At 34.5% G+C, this 15,504-nt stretch overlaps 1 protein-coding gene across 2 annotated transcripts in view; it reads right to left on the minus strand.

The window, feature by feature from the left end:
- Window positions 1-2,973: 2,973 nt before the first annotated feature.
- Window positions 2,974-15,504, minus strand: part of LOC137398683 (innexin unc-9-like) — a 29,811-nt gene continuing 17,280 nt past the window's right edge. The window contains exons 4-10 of one of the 2 annotated variants that reach the window (XM_068084875.1): window positions 14,739-14,895; window positions 12,471-12,640; window positions 10,155-10,281; window positions 8,350-8,528; window positions 6,438-6,582; window positions 6,210-6,305; window positions 2,974-3,444 (exon numbers count right to left, since the gene is read on the minus strand). In XM_068084875.1, the coding sequence (XP_067940976.1) occupies window positions 3,332-3,444; window positions 6,210-6,305; window positions 6,438-6,582; window positions 8,350-8,528; window positions 10,155-10,281; window positions 12,471-12,640; window positions 14,739-14,895 (987 nt within the window). In that variant the 3' untranslated portion in view covers window positions 2,974-3,331. Of the gene's footprint in view, window positions 3,445-6,209; window positions 6,309-6,437; window positions 6,583-8,349; window positions 8,529-10,154; window positions 10,282-12,470; window positions 12,641-14,738; window positions 14,896-15,504 lie in introns of both variants that reach the window. The other variant, XM_068084874.1, reaches the window with a different exon arrangement.

The following is a 15,504-nucleotide window of genomic DNA, read 5'->3' on the forward strand; positions in this document are numbered from 1 at the left end:
TCAATGAGTTTTGTTGTGGTCGAGAGGAGACAATTCCTTTTTTGAAATTGATAACCAATCGACATTATTCGCATGTTCTTTTCAATTTAACATCATACATGGGATATGTGTTAGAATATGGGTGCTTTTATATTCCCTCTGTGAAAGCCTGACTACACATACTGACAAAATGTATCGCCAACATTTAGTGTAAATATTTGCTGTGGCTACAAATAGATTGGCTCACGAAAGTTGGCATCACTCATGTGACTGAGCCAACTTCTGAGCATTTTCATCATGGTCAAATTTCGTAAATATTAATCTACAAACATCCTGGTAGTCAGATCACTTTAAACAACAACCACAAAGGATAAACAAATAACGTTACTTTCTAGTAGTCTAGTAAAACTTGGTGTTAAGTCATAAGGGTTGACTTGCAACCCTGATCATGTGACCCATACTTCACGAATAATCTCTGCAGCATTTATCGATTGTCGCAGGTGACCAACAGGCTTGTCATGTTTATCAGACAATGATATGTACTCCTTCGAGCTAGGGTTGAAAATTTAAACAAATTTTTACGGTAGGTTATTATAGGATATCAGTGCTGAAACTGACAGCATTACAATGAAAATAAAATAGACGCGTAAGAACAATAGACATGGTTTTATTGAATGCGTGAAGTATATTTGTAAAAATATTTCGACGAATGAGGTTGCATGAAAGTAAACAGAAACCATATTGTAACAACTACGTCCCATTTGAACCGTTTTGGAAAGGGAATCCAAACTACGGCGGTCTCGTGTGGCTGCGATTAACTGTTTGTTTTTGAGCTTTTGAGAGCTTGTAATCACATTTCCACATATTTGGCACCTATAACACAACAGAGTAAGACATGGTGAATCTTTTTATACCAAATAACTAATCTAAATTTTATTGCAAGTCAGCCTTTAAGGGTAAGTGGTTGAGGCATGTGTGAGGCATCTGGCTTCTTATGACATAACTCCACAAGTAGATCGTAATTACAGTAGATTTTCTTGCTATGGTGTACAAGACTATGCAATAACCAAATTGCCTAAGGTTCATTGGATCAGCGGGTGTGAGACAATGAATCATTATAAACCATATTTATAAGCACTCTTGTCTTTTGGCTACGGCCACCAAAAGTTTGCAATTATAACCAATGCATTCTGTGTCAGCTAAATATGCTTCTATTAGATTTATTCACGAGTAATCCATAGAGTAATTCCTGCATCGCCGATTGCGGCATGTAGAAGATAACTTCTCATTTATTGATATGTGCAGTATTAAGCAAGTGCTAACTGTGTCTTTTATTCCTTGAAAAATATTTTTTAGATATTTTGGCACCCTGAGCCTCTTTCGTAATCTGAAAGCAACGATATTTGTAGCATAAGACACCTCATTGAGTAACCAAATGATCTCATAAGTCGATGAAGTTAAACTTTGCATTCAGTCAAAACTTTGGCAATGGAATTAATTTTCAGAGCATTGAGCGATATTAGAAAACTAATGGCTTGGTTATTCTGTGAAATATCTGATCAGTTAGACCTAACGATGTGTAAAAATATGTTACCACCCAATAGCTTTCTAAACGTTCACTACTTTGCTTCCAATATAAGTGGCTGTAATATAACAAAGTTATAATCATATTAGTTTCTTCTTGTTAGTATGGTAAAATAAAAAATTATTCACAGATCACATATTCTAGACTGTAAACAGCTACCCTCATGACTGTTCACCAACTGTTTGATTGAGCATTCATGAGTTTTGATGAAAGGTACAGCTTTTATGAGGCCTGCCAAAAAAACATCTGCCCTGTCTGCCTCACTTTTTTGTAAGTGGTGAGTTTGTCTCTTTAAGAGAGACCTTCTCTTTGTCTTTCTTAAAGAAACACAGCGAAAATTTGTTTTCCTTTGTTTTCTTTAGGGATGCAGAGACTTGAGGCAGTCATTTGGTTGCCGCTAGGGCAGCTCCAGATCAGATGTTTTTTATCTTGTGTCGGGATTTGAACCTCTGACTGCTACATGGCATGTTAGCATGGTAACTGTTATACTCGTGTTGAAGGTATTAATCACTGGATGTGCAGAGAGCTTAGCATGTTGGTCTGGTGGTAGGAATAATTATATTTTATCAAACACAGAACAGCACTTATATATCGATGGTGGTATAACGGGAAGTATTTATAAATAGGTGACATGGAGTAGTAAACAATGAATCATTTGCATAGGGAAGGTATGCTGACAAGATAAATAAATGGCACATAAAATGATTCAATGTTATTGAAAACACTACAGTAACCACTACACCACGACTGCATCTTACCTTTTTTTAATTTTTTCAATTGTTTCAACTTTTTCCGATCCCGTACATTTTTAACACGTACATGTTAAAATTCCATAACATGTCGCACATACACTGCAAATTCAGGTATTGCTGATATTTCAATCAATCATGGAAACATAGAATTTTACTTTTAGCCCTGATTGATGCATGGAAGTTTGAATTCAGTCGTAAATGGTTAGCAACTGAAACAACTTATGAAATTCTGAATTTTTAAATATATAATTTACTTTTACATCTTGTGCTTTTTTAAGCAAAATTGCAAACGGCGGTTTGTTATATTTTCTTTCATAACTATATTTCTTAAGATTAATTGTGTTCCAATCAATATTTAAACAACAGTGACATCAGTTTGATGATTGAAAGCCGATGAATTCCTGTTACTTTGTCACAATCGCAATAATAAAATTATGTCATTTCCTGAATTTATCGATATGTTTTCAATCTTTCACTTCCTGTTTCTAAACTAACAATGTGTCAAAGTATTAGTTATATGTAGTAAATTTTACCATCTTTGGGTGGTCTAGTCATGTGCGAAAGTACTAGGTAAAACATTGATTTTTGAAAGTTCTTGAACTTGCCGAAAATTTTTGCACAATTCAGTTTCATTGCTTCATCACATAAAGTCGCAGGTAAAGTGGAGGTGACATGCAAGATTGCTTTATGCTTATCTACGCATACCACTTTATTGAATTATTGCATAACCTAGAGGACATTTTGGTTTTCAATATGCATAAAATAGTAAAAATAGAAACGTATCACGATTAAAAATATAACAAAAGTTTTGATTGGCCCATACATTAAAACTTAGCTTATGAATTGCTTCGTAATGTAAGAGTAAAGCATACAAATAAAAATTTCATTGTTGAAAAAAAGTTTTTTCCGTTTTCCGCAACTAAATTTCATTACAGATAGTATTATAGTTGTTGAATTATAGCTAAAAATGTAAAAAAATTTGTGGTGGTTCTGTTAGCGGTAGAAGTTTTGTTGGTTAAACATCTTCAGACGTACTTCTTGTCCGGAGTAGAGACGTTGTCGAGTCCCTGGATAGCTGTCGTCTTGAATGGAGAAAGTGATCCCAGCATGCAGCGAATATCTCTCCTCCTGTTATATGAATAATATTATTACATGAATGTTTAACAGGAATAATACATATATATTATTATATATAATAATATATATAACATGTTATTATATATAATAATATGTTATATATAATTATAATATTATAATATATAAAATATTATGCATAATATAATATATTATATATATTATTATATATAATAATATATTATCTATATAATATTATAATATATATTATTATATTAAATCATATATATAATATATTATCTAATATAAGAATATATTATATATATTATTATATATAATAATAATATATAATATATTATCCCTGGTATATATTCATGTAATAATATTACTCATATAACATAATTTAATCATATTATATGTATTATTATATAGAATATATTATTATATATAATACATATATTATTATACACTTATATATATAATAATATTTTATATAATATTGTTATATTATATATAGTAATATATATATTATATATAACATTACTAGATATAATATGATATTACAATATATAATTAAGCTAATTATTCATATAACGATATATTATTCATTTATTATTATATGAATATTATTTAGTTTGAAGGGTATGACAACTGAAGTTATCCACCCTTGTAACAACTCACAATGATATTACATATACCAATAATTATAAACCACACATGTTATTGTGTGTCTCCGTTAGTGCCATATTATGGCACTAACGGCACTAATATGAAACTAAACCATGAAATATTATTTCATGGTTAATTCATCCAAATTTTACATGCAGTTGCTCCATGCCTTCTGTCAGGTCACTAAAAATATTTGGTTCCAAAACTCTGTTTGGCTCCTGAGAGCTAGAATTTTAAGCACCCACCTGCTGCCTATCTGGGAGTTATCTGGTAGAAAATTCAAAAAAATTCCAGCCAAACTGCTAGTACACTCTAAGTCAGGGTTAGGGAACCTATGGCTCTCGAGCCAAATGTGGCTCTTTTAATGATTGCATCTGGCTCTTTGATAAATCAGTGGAAAAATAATCCATAATTTAGCTGTTAATCTAATTAACATAATAATACAAATAATGCTGAAATTACAGTAACAATAAACAGAATAAAAAATAATGTCTATTTAATAGAAATATATTTTCATTTGCAACTTTTTGATGTGGTGCTTGGAGCAAAGAGTTTCTAGTGCTTTCTGTACTCCGCTCTGCGCACAGAGACCGCACGAGTAATTCTTAGAACAAAAGGTAAACCCTTCGAACCAAAAGATGGCTTAAAGAAAAACTTGTTATTTGAACTGTTGTTCAAAATAAATCCAGTTTTCTTATACTCTAAAATTGTTCAAACATTCTAAATTTGTTGGTCTTCCTTTTCAATTTTATATTTTCGCGATTCCAAATATACATATGGCTCTCTTAGAATTAAATTTTGAAACATGTGGGTTTTTTTGGCTCTCTCAGTCAAAAAGGTTCCTGACCCCTGCAGTCTAAAGGCTGGTTCACACTATATCGCCGTTTGTCGACGTTTTCTTTTTGGCGTTCATGGGAGAATACTCAGAATACGTAAACCCTAAATCAATGGCATCGACGAAGCAACACTGATGTGTCGGGAAAGATTGCTGCTGTCAAAGCTTCGACGCCAGCCTGTACAATGTAAACCATTTTAGCGATAGTGATTCACGGTTTTGGATAGCGTGATTTGTTTATGATAGTTGCTGCGGGACTAGTATTTCATCCGAGCAAACGAAACAATGAGATTTCTTGGCAAAAATTGAAAAAAAGAATAAAAACACTACATCGCAGAGTATTTGCTGATGCCAACTTAGATCTGTTTGTGATAGTGTGAACATTGTTATCATCGACAATCGCCGAAGTATTGTGGAATCAACGCCGAGATACGACGATATAGTGTGAACCAGCCTTTATTGAATAAATTCGTTAAACTTAAGCCACTTAATATTATTGTGAGATTCATACAAAAATGATTTAAATCTCCGCATTGATTACAATTGATTTTGTCTCGTATCAAAGCAAATTGTATTGAGTAGGTAGATAGTATTGTTGAGTATTGATTTATAACTTCTATGGATTGTCCCTGGCTAGAAAAAGAAAAACTGTTTTAGACAATCAGATGAGTAGATTTGTTTGACTGGGAAAAAAAAGTTAGAGAAAGCGTAATTTCAGAAATGACTTGGTAATTTTTGCAACAATTACTAAAATTCATTTCTGAAGTTACGTTTCAAAAATGAATTTTGGTAATTATTTGAAATATCTTAAAATTCATTTTTATGTATTTCCAATTAATTATGTTAAAATAAATTTAATAATGAATATATCAATTAATTATTTTGAATATATTTCAAATTTCAATAATTTGAAATAATATATTAAAATTAATTTCAAAATTATACCAAAAATATACTTTTGGCACATATTTTTGCAAATTTTGACATATTCGCAATTTGGCTCATCATTGTAATCAGTAGCATTTATATGGGTTACAGAAATCTCTTCAACCTGTATAAATGTAAATGTCAGTTCAAGATCAGTTCAATATCAGTTCAATGTCACTTTAATGTCACTTCAATGTCACTTCAATGTCAATTCAATGTCACATCTATGTCAATTCAATGTCAATTCAATGTCAGTTCGAGGTCAGTTCGAGATCAGTTCAAAGTCAGTTCAAGGTCAGTTCAAGGTCAGTTCGATGTCAATCATTTTATTTTAACCAGCATCAATGCTTTCTCTCTATAACGCGATTTTCAGCCAATACAGTCTTACCTATTGCGTCATTGGTGTTTTTGATTAGCAATCTCATGCAGAAGACGCCATCTTGACGAAGGTAGTTATGTACAAACTCTCTCAGTAACTCGTCGTCTCCTGCAAATAAAAAGAGTATCTTACTCCTCTTCCGCACCTCTGCCGATGAGTATGTATATTAAAACCCATAGTCTGACTAACTGTAACCAGGAACTCGCGAGTGTGAAAGACAAAAAGAAGACAACTCACTCATAGCTTCACGGCCCATGATGGCTAAGTACTTCCTCGCAAAAGCTCGGTTCACAGCAGGAATCAAAGTGAAGACCCAAAGCAAGAGACCGAGTATGCTTGCAGCTGCCACAAGTGCTAGCCAAAACCATAGACATAAGAAACACTGCAATAAGAAGTGGAGACAACGTTCACTTTGAAATCTGGTGCCTGAATACCTTTGTACATGCGAAGACATAGAAAACTGTAGCTAGAGCTTCACAATATGGCAATTTTAATTGGTTGGCGGTGACTTGAAAACTACCATAATTGAAACAGATATTGTCAATCGTATAAATGACTAGCCGAATGTTTGGCGTTGCACGGGTATTAAAAACAGCTTATAAACAGTGGCAGCTAATGTAGTTGCTTGCCACTAGCCTAGCACATTACCAATGGCTAATTTGAGTTAGCTAGTATCCCTATTGCTAAACTTAATAACAAGAGCCGTGAGAGCAAACTTTAATGACGTTGCGTTTTAACCCAGAGTGCTATGTGTATTCTCACCTAGATAGCGGCTCATATTGCCCAATAAATCTTCTGTATCTCACGTAGCTTAATAGGTTAGTTTTTCGCCTGGTGAACGAGAGGTTCCCAGATCAAATCTTCTGCGGTACGGATTTGTCATTGCTAGATACTATTCGGCTATAACTGGAAAGATCGAATGACAGGCTTTGAAATTTATATATGGAAGAAAATGAAAAATATAATCGTGTATCATGGCAATTTATCTCACGTTTGAAGATATCAGAGTGATCGATATTGGAACTAAAATTTATGGGCATTTTAGTTTTATCATAACATAAACTCATTCCATGGCCTGCACACGCATGGGCATTCATGAAATAATTATTTTTGATTGACACTTGAACAAAACAGTCTTTTTTAATTAAACTCTGCAGAAAGACATTAATAAAATATTTTTTTACATTAGAATATTGCGATATATCACAAATCGTCTATTAGCAATATCGATTTGATTCGCTGATTTTTGAAAATCGCGAAGATCTAACTAGAGCGCTATTGGGACACTATAGCTCTGAAAAGTCATCAATGAACTTTGAATTCACATTTTTTCCAGGCAGTCAGATTAAATGTTACAATAACACGTTTTGTCATCCGACATCATTCATTCTGACTTGAAAATTTCTCTTTATTTTATTGGTAGAAATTGTTTCTTTAATCGAAATCAGTTTGATAGTTCTGTTTAGTTTATGTCTGTATTTTTATTGTGATTTAAACATCAACTTTTACAAAATTTTAGTACAATTTGTCAGAAAGTATTGGTATTTTTTTAATTTGCGATTGTTTTTTGTATTTGAGGTGGTCTGACAGCCAGGATGTTTCAAGATTAAAATGGACAACAATTATTAAGGTTGAAACGGTCAGAACAAAAATGTATGAAATGACATCACTAGTCGTTATCAATGTGATAGTTGATACCAGAATTTATAAACAATATCAACGATTACTGACATAATTTTTGAGAAGACTGAGTGGGTACGTCTTTTTATTTAGAGCGTTTAAACCCTGATCAAGTTTTCTCGAATTAAATCTTTAAACCTCCTGACAATCAGATCCCCTCAAATACAAAAAAAAAACAATTGCAAGCGATAGAAAACTACCGATACTATCTGATGAAATCTAATAAAACTGTTTGGAAGCTCGTCTTTAAACTAGGTACCACATGGAGTAGCCATTTTTAGTAGCCATTTTTAGTAGCCATTTTTAGTAGCCATTTTTAGTAGCCATTTTTAGTAGCCATTTTTAGTAGCCATTTTTAGTAGCCATTTTTATCCAACTATCAGTTGCTATGTTAGTAGCTAGTCATTAGCTACCAAAATATATATGATGTATGTTAGTAGCTAGTAAGAAATCCGTGACGGAAACTTACCATCTCATTGAAGATGTTAGCAGGCAGAACGCATTGAGTGGTATACCTCTGGACATTATCTCCCATTCGACGCAACCAGAAGTCACATACAGTGCCGTAAGGAAACCTCTCCGAGCCTTGGAAATCTGGGTCTCTTAGCTGCCTCAGAACATCTAAACCGTAGTATCTGTATCCTTTTCCTGTCATATTATAATTTAAAATTAAAATTTTTGGGTGGGTCAAACTAAACCTTTATAAGCTCAAATTGAAAACAAAAATGTTTTGCCGTGGCTTAATTTGAGGGCGTAAACTGTTGCTAAAATAACATTTATTGACAAAGTTTGTAAGATACAACTATGTCAATATTGGCATAGACAACTTTGGAATATTGATAGATATTTTTGTGCATTGCAATTAAGAATGTCAGACAGCAACATTTGAAACTTTTTGTCATTTTTCCTCTCTTTTTAAATATGGTATTGTAACGGCAGAGCACTGTGATCAGGGCCGTAGCGATAGACCTCCTAGCCACTACGGTCAAAGGACCAAGCCTCCGAAATAGCGAGGAGGGCTCGGCCACCGGTAAGAACTTGGACTACTGAGAAGGAGACCAGCGAATCGAGAAGAAGACCGAGAAGAAACTGTCGATCGTGGAAGCAGTGGCGTACTGCGCACATACTCTCTAAATGTATGTTCTTGGTTGCCTGTCATGCATGTATAATTATATTTTTTTATTTAATTAATATATATATTTATTAAATATATATTTACTAAATAAATATCTGAACCGTCAACCAATAGCATCGACGAAGCAACACGGGTACAGCAAGAAAGTTTGTAGCTGTCAAACTTTTCTGATACTTTTCTGAGCATCGATGACGGCATGTAAAATTTGCACCATTTCATTTCGGTAATAGTAAATCGCTGTAGCTGATAGTGTGATTTATTTATTTTCGTTTATGATAGATGCTGCAAAATTAGTATTTAATTCGAGCAGGCAAAAACAAAGAAGCTCAGTTGAAAAAAATTGAAAAGAAAAATGAAAAAACTACGTCACGGAGTATTCGCTGATGCAAATGCGGATAGGTTTATGATAGTGTGAACATTGGTTTACATTGTTGTTGGGGATTAACACCAACATCGTGTGATATAATGTGAACTAGCCTTTAATTATTTCTGCTTTATTAAGGCTGGTTCAGACTATATCGCCATATCTCGGCGTTGATGCCACAATACTTCAGTTATTGTTGATAATAACAATGTTCAAACTATCACAAACCCATCTGCGCTTGCATCAGCAAATACTCTGTGACACAGTGTTCTCATTTTTGGTTGTGGTTTTTCTCAAAGAAACCTCTTTGTTTTTGTGTACTTGAACAAAATACTAGTCCCGCAGCAACTATCATAAATGGAAATAAATACATCATGTTATCCCCGACTGCGAATTCCTATCACCAAAATGGCGCACATCGTACAGGCTGTTGTGGGTGTTCAGCGAAATATTGGAAAAGTTTGACAAATGCAAACTTTCCCGACATATCCGCATTGCTTCATCAATGCTACTAGTTTACGATTCCCATAGTGGACGATGAACGCCAAAACGCAACTGTTGATATACAGCAATACAATTTTAACCAGTTTTTAGTCTCACCACAATGAATCATTACAAATCTTGATTAGTTAGTTATTCTAGTTAATCAAGTCCTCAGTTAAGTCTGTTACATCAGTTGTGTCAGTTGAGTCTGTTAAGTCTGTTAAGTCTGTTAAATCTGTTAAGTCTGTTAAGTCAAGCCTGAGTTTTGCTCAGTTGTCTATGTTAAACTTACCAATAAAAGCGTTGAGAATATAGAACATCCCCACAGCATTAGCTATATAGAGAAGCTTTGAGAAGAGGTAAGCTATAATAAGAAAGCTGCCAGCTCTCTTCCCGACCTTGATCTTTTTAAGAATGCTCTAGAAAATGAAGAAAAAAGTTAAGAACAGACAGACAATGCCAACAGAAACGTATTAAAAGACGTATTTGCAAAATATTTGAGTTAATTTTATCAGGAAGTATTGGTATTTCCTATCATTTGCGATTGATTTTGATGTTTGAGGTCATCTGACTGTCTGGCAGCCAGCATGTTTAAAGATTAAAATTGATAAAACTTGATTGCGATTATTACACTCAGATCAAGCGAACGTGCGATTATGGCTTCTACCGTTGCAGAAAGACTGACAGATTCAACAGGCGTAATGCTCCAACTTTAAAGTTATAGCCGATATCAGCAACTATTGCAACTAGTGATGTCATTACGCACCTAGTTCTTTACTCAATATTTTAATCACAATCACCTCAAACATGGAAAACAATCGCAAATGATAGAAAATTACCTGTACTTTCTGATAAAATCTGCTAAAAAATTTTCCAAGTTCATCTTTAACTTTTTTACTGCCGCATTAAATTCATTTTGCCACCCAAATGAATTTGAACGAACTTTTCGAAAAACCGATATATCGCTAGTGTTTACACAATATCTTGAGACTCAAGACGGATATCGTTTTAATATAAAATGCATCTTATTCAGAACAAAATTTTCTACAAGATAATCCCATGACCAAACGCGAGCAGAGCGATTGTTTGAGAGATTTATGATAAATGCATGTGCACACAACTCATAAAAATTATTCATCAACACCGCCGCAAACCCTGGTACCGAAATCTCATCAACAAATTTAATCATTTTTCGATGGAGTCGTTTAAGTATAATAACGATACAAAACCAATATAAACCTATTTAAATATGTTACCAAGTCTTTGAAAATTGTCGACAATATCCTAAAACTTACTCATCTGATTGGATTATACACAAATAGACAGATTAATTCTGCCTAAAATCGTTATTAAAACTTGACAAGCCTTATTTTTATCAAAATTAAGACCAGCAAACGAAACGCCGAGCGACAGAGAATAGAACGATTATGTCGTGCGCATTTCATGAAAAAAAACCGTGCGCATTTCACCAGTCTATAGCATTGTCAAATTGCCAAAGGTTTTTAATATTTTTCCATTTTTAATATCTTGCAAAAATATTTAATTATAAGAATAATTATTTGATTTTATAAAACTATCATAAGAATAATTGTTCAAATTTATTTGTTTGAAGGTTTCTGTAATAAACGTAGACAGTTTGAGGCGTAGACCAATTTACAGGTACGAAATTGTGGCACACAGTCTATCAGCCTATGTTTTTTTCCAATTACTGAATGTTTCATTAAACTATTTAAAAGATTGGCCAAAATTCTTTACATTTTATGTACAAGCTAGGGCCGAACTACAACGCCTCTTTATGATGAAAATATTTTTTTATTTTGCTCCAGTTTGCAGAAAACTTCCAGACGTGTGAGCGCTCACACTTGCTTTCTGCTAGATCGCTATCAAAACCATTCTACATTCAACACAACCAACTTTCAAACTGTGTATATTACACAGCAGCTTGACATTTCACTTCTAATATTGCATTTCAGAGATATAATAAACATATTTCCTTGTTGCTGTTGTTAAATTACATACATTACAGTAGGTTAGGCCTACAGCTTTAATTAATATTCATTTTATTGTTGTAAAACATAGGTTTGAGATAATAGTAGATTAGGTGTAAATTTCTTACAGCCTTTTGTTTTGCATAATTGACTTTTTTAATTTAAATTCAAAACAACTTGACAACTACCATGGACATGCAACTTCCCAGAACACCACGTCGTGTTCTGACTACAACATATTCTAGGCAGACTTGACAACAACATATCACAGCTCAGGTGTACTGGATGTAATGAGAAACATTTCATTACACACAATGCTCAAATACAACTATGTCATACGTGCCAACAAGTTCCCCTGTCAAGTTTCTAGATTACTAGAATTTCCTTTTTGAAGTCGTGCTCCCACAAATTTATTTTATATCATCTCGAACAACTCTCATTTACACTATACTCTGTCAATTCCTGCTGACAACTACTTTTTCAACAACCAGCACTACCCTTTCTTTTTTCCATTATCACTTATTCCATTATCAGGTCGTGGGCTGTATGACAGGGGAATTTCTAGAAAGGTTCTATCTGAAAGGTTTGTTTACTATGTCATGTATAAGAAATAGCCTTACCCTACTGGGGAGAGCACGCCGATAGCCCAGCAGTCGATCCATTTGCGCCACCAGGTATCGTACAGTTTTGTCTCGAACTTCAGGATTAATATGGGTTGTCCCACTAGTGGCCTTTACCATTGCATTGACATCATATCCTCTGCTGTTGCTCGCCCATGACCACACAGTTGCTATGAAATGGCAAAGGCTGTTAGTCATGGAGAGACAACTATCCCAAAGATTATCTTTTCATAACTTCTTGTAATCCTGCCGCAGTTTCGATAGCTGAGACCCAAACTTTCTTCACATATTTCATATGAACTGTCGGTTGAAGATGAGCGAGAGAAGAGATCGACTACCGCCAAGAGCAAACAAATCGCCTTTAAGGCTGGTTCACACTATGTTGGCAATGTCTGCTCGGCAATTATTTGTCGATTATATGCTTCTCAAACCAAAGGCATCGTCGAGGAAACGTGAACACTTCGATAAAGAAGTATCCGCGTCGTCAAATTTTCCTGAGAGTTCGCTGAGCATCCATGACAGCCTGTGCAATGTGTACTACTTTTGCGAGGATGGTTGACTATCACAAATTATATTTTCTTATTATGACAGTTGCTGCTGGACTAGTATTTCAACGTTTTCGCAACCGCATATATTAGTCACGACAATTCGTTTAAGTAACAACGGATAGTTTTGTGGTAGTGTGAAAATTGTTATCACAGACGATCACTGAAGTATTGTGCGATTAATGCTGACATATGGCGATATAGTGTGAGCCAGTTTTTAGAGATTAAAAGCTATAACGGATTGCTACGCATGTAGTGTTGCTATTAAAAGGTTTAGTCTCTTAGATGAAAACGGAATAGTCAAACAGACGATGTGTCAGATCAATAAAGCAAATCAACAAGCGCAAATCACATTAATAAGTAATATAATATTAAATTCAATTTTATAAACACTACGAAAAGTTAATAAGACTTACTACTATTTTTTATTGAAAATAATGTCTTATATAAATAATATTTAACTTGAAGTGTAGAACAATGGAAGTTGCTCACCCATGCCAAAACTCACATTATCTTCACATACATGCACTCTAAATAGATAAACAATAATTATCATAATAAAAGAAGTGCCGGTCCGTCTAAATCAAATCTTCGTTAATTGAAGCCTTTGAAACAGTCATAATAATGCATCTGTAGCTGCATTTAAAATTTTATTCTAGCCAACATGAGTAAATACAAAATAAAATATATGCCAATAGAGCCACATAGGACTAGACTTTTATCGCAAATAGCCGATGTGAATACGAGATATATTGACAGATATATCACGCGTGACATCATTTTAGGCAAGTCTGGGCATGTTTTTTTGGCCTGAGCGTTTTTACCGCGATCAGATTTTTTCGAGTTTAATCTTCAAATATCTTGGCAATGAGATTGCCTAACACAACAAACAACATATCAACTGATAGAGAAAAAACATGCTTTCTTTTAAGATCAACTCAAATTTGATGCAACCACATCTCTAAGATCATTAAAAAAGAAGATTGCACCGCGGGAGAATTCAACTCACATATCTAGATTGGCAGCCAAGTGCATTTTGTGGACATACCATACCATATTAACCGCGATCAAGTTTTGTTGATTTTAATCTTGAAACATCCTGGCAGTCTGATCACCTCAAACATCAAAAACAATCGCAAATGATAGAAAAATACCGACACTTTCTGGTAAAATCTATTAAAAATGTTGTGCAAATTTTTCTTTATGGTCACTTTCAAGGTTGCTACGGTACATACAAGATGTAGTCAAAGACATGCATCTGAGTGGTTGAATATTATTCGAAGTAACGACCTGCATACTCATATTTGGGCCAGTTTAAAAAGAGGCAATAATAATACCAGCATCTATCATTCCATCCAATCTGAAACCCATTTCGATACCTTCCATGGCTATGAAGAGGTCACACACCCATTCAACATAGAAGCGAGAAAGAAACAACTCTTCATTTGATTCTCTGTTTTTGTTTTGAAGGGCAAAGAAGTAGACAAAGAACTAAATCAGTGTCAAAAACTGAACATTGTAACCCAAAAAACTTGAACCATAACTTTTATATATATATATTTTTTTAAACAAAAACTACCGATACTTTTTGGTAAAATATATTAAAATTTTGGTAAGTTTATTTTCAACCATGGCTCAGGACAGACTTGGCTCTTAATACAGTAAAAATGGCCTTGATTTAGCTCTAACTCTTCAGGTGTTTTAGGCTATTCCCAGACTTTACCTGGAGCAGCGAACATGATAGCGCAGAAGGTGAGAAGAATAGGAGACCACTGATAATACTGGATAGTCTCTGAGTATCTTTCTAGGGAGGTATCATGTACCAGCGACGGGTCTTCAGGCAAAGGTATAGTATCCGGAACATAGTAGGTGTTAGTTGTCTGCAATATTATTGAATCAATACGTTAACGTCTGCCAGCTTCAGCGCAAAGCTTCACTTTACATAGTCAGGAACTCATCAGCAAAATGAGGGCCGGATGTTACTCCTCCCTTCACTTTTGTCAGCTTCAGCGCAAAACATCACTTTACATAGTCAGGAACTCATCAGCAAACTGAGGGCCGGATGTTACCCCTCCCTTCACTTTTGTCAGCTTCAGCGCAAAGCATCACTTTATATAGTCAGCCAGTCAACAGTAAAATGAGGGGCAGGTGTTACCCCTCCGTTCACTTTGGCCAGTTTCAGCGCAGAGCATCACTTTACATAGTCAGGAACTCATCAGCAAAATGAGGGCCGGATGTTACTCCTCCCTTCACTTTTGCCACCTTCAGTGCAAAGCATCACTTTACATAGTCAGCCAGTCGTCAGTAAAATGGGGGGCGGATGTTACCCCTTCCTTCACTTTTGTCAGTTTCAGCGCAAATCATCACTTTACATAGTCAGCCACGCATCAGTAAAATGAGGGGCGGGTGTTACCCCGCCCTTCACTTCTGCCAGCTTCAGCACAAAGCATCACTTTACATAGTCAGCCACGCATCAGTAAAATGAGGGG

This window comes from Watersipora subatra, chromosome 6, assembly GCF_963576615.1.
Source record: "Watersipora subatra chromosome 6, tzWatSuba1.1, whole genome shotgun sequence".
NCBI lineage: Eukaryota > Metazoa > Bryozoa > Gymnolaemata > Cheilostomatida > Watersiporidae > Watersipora > Watersipora subatra.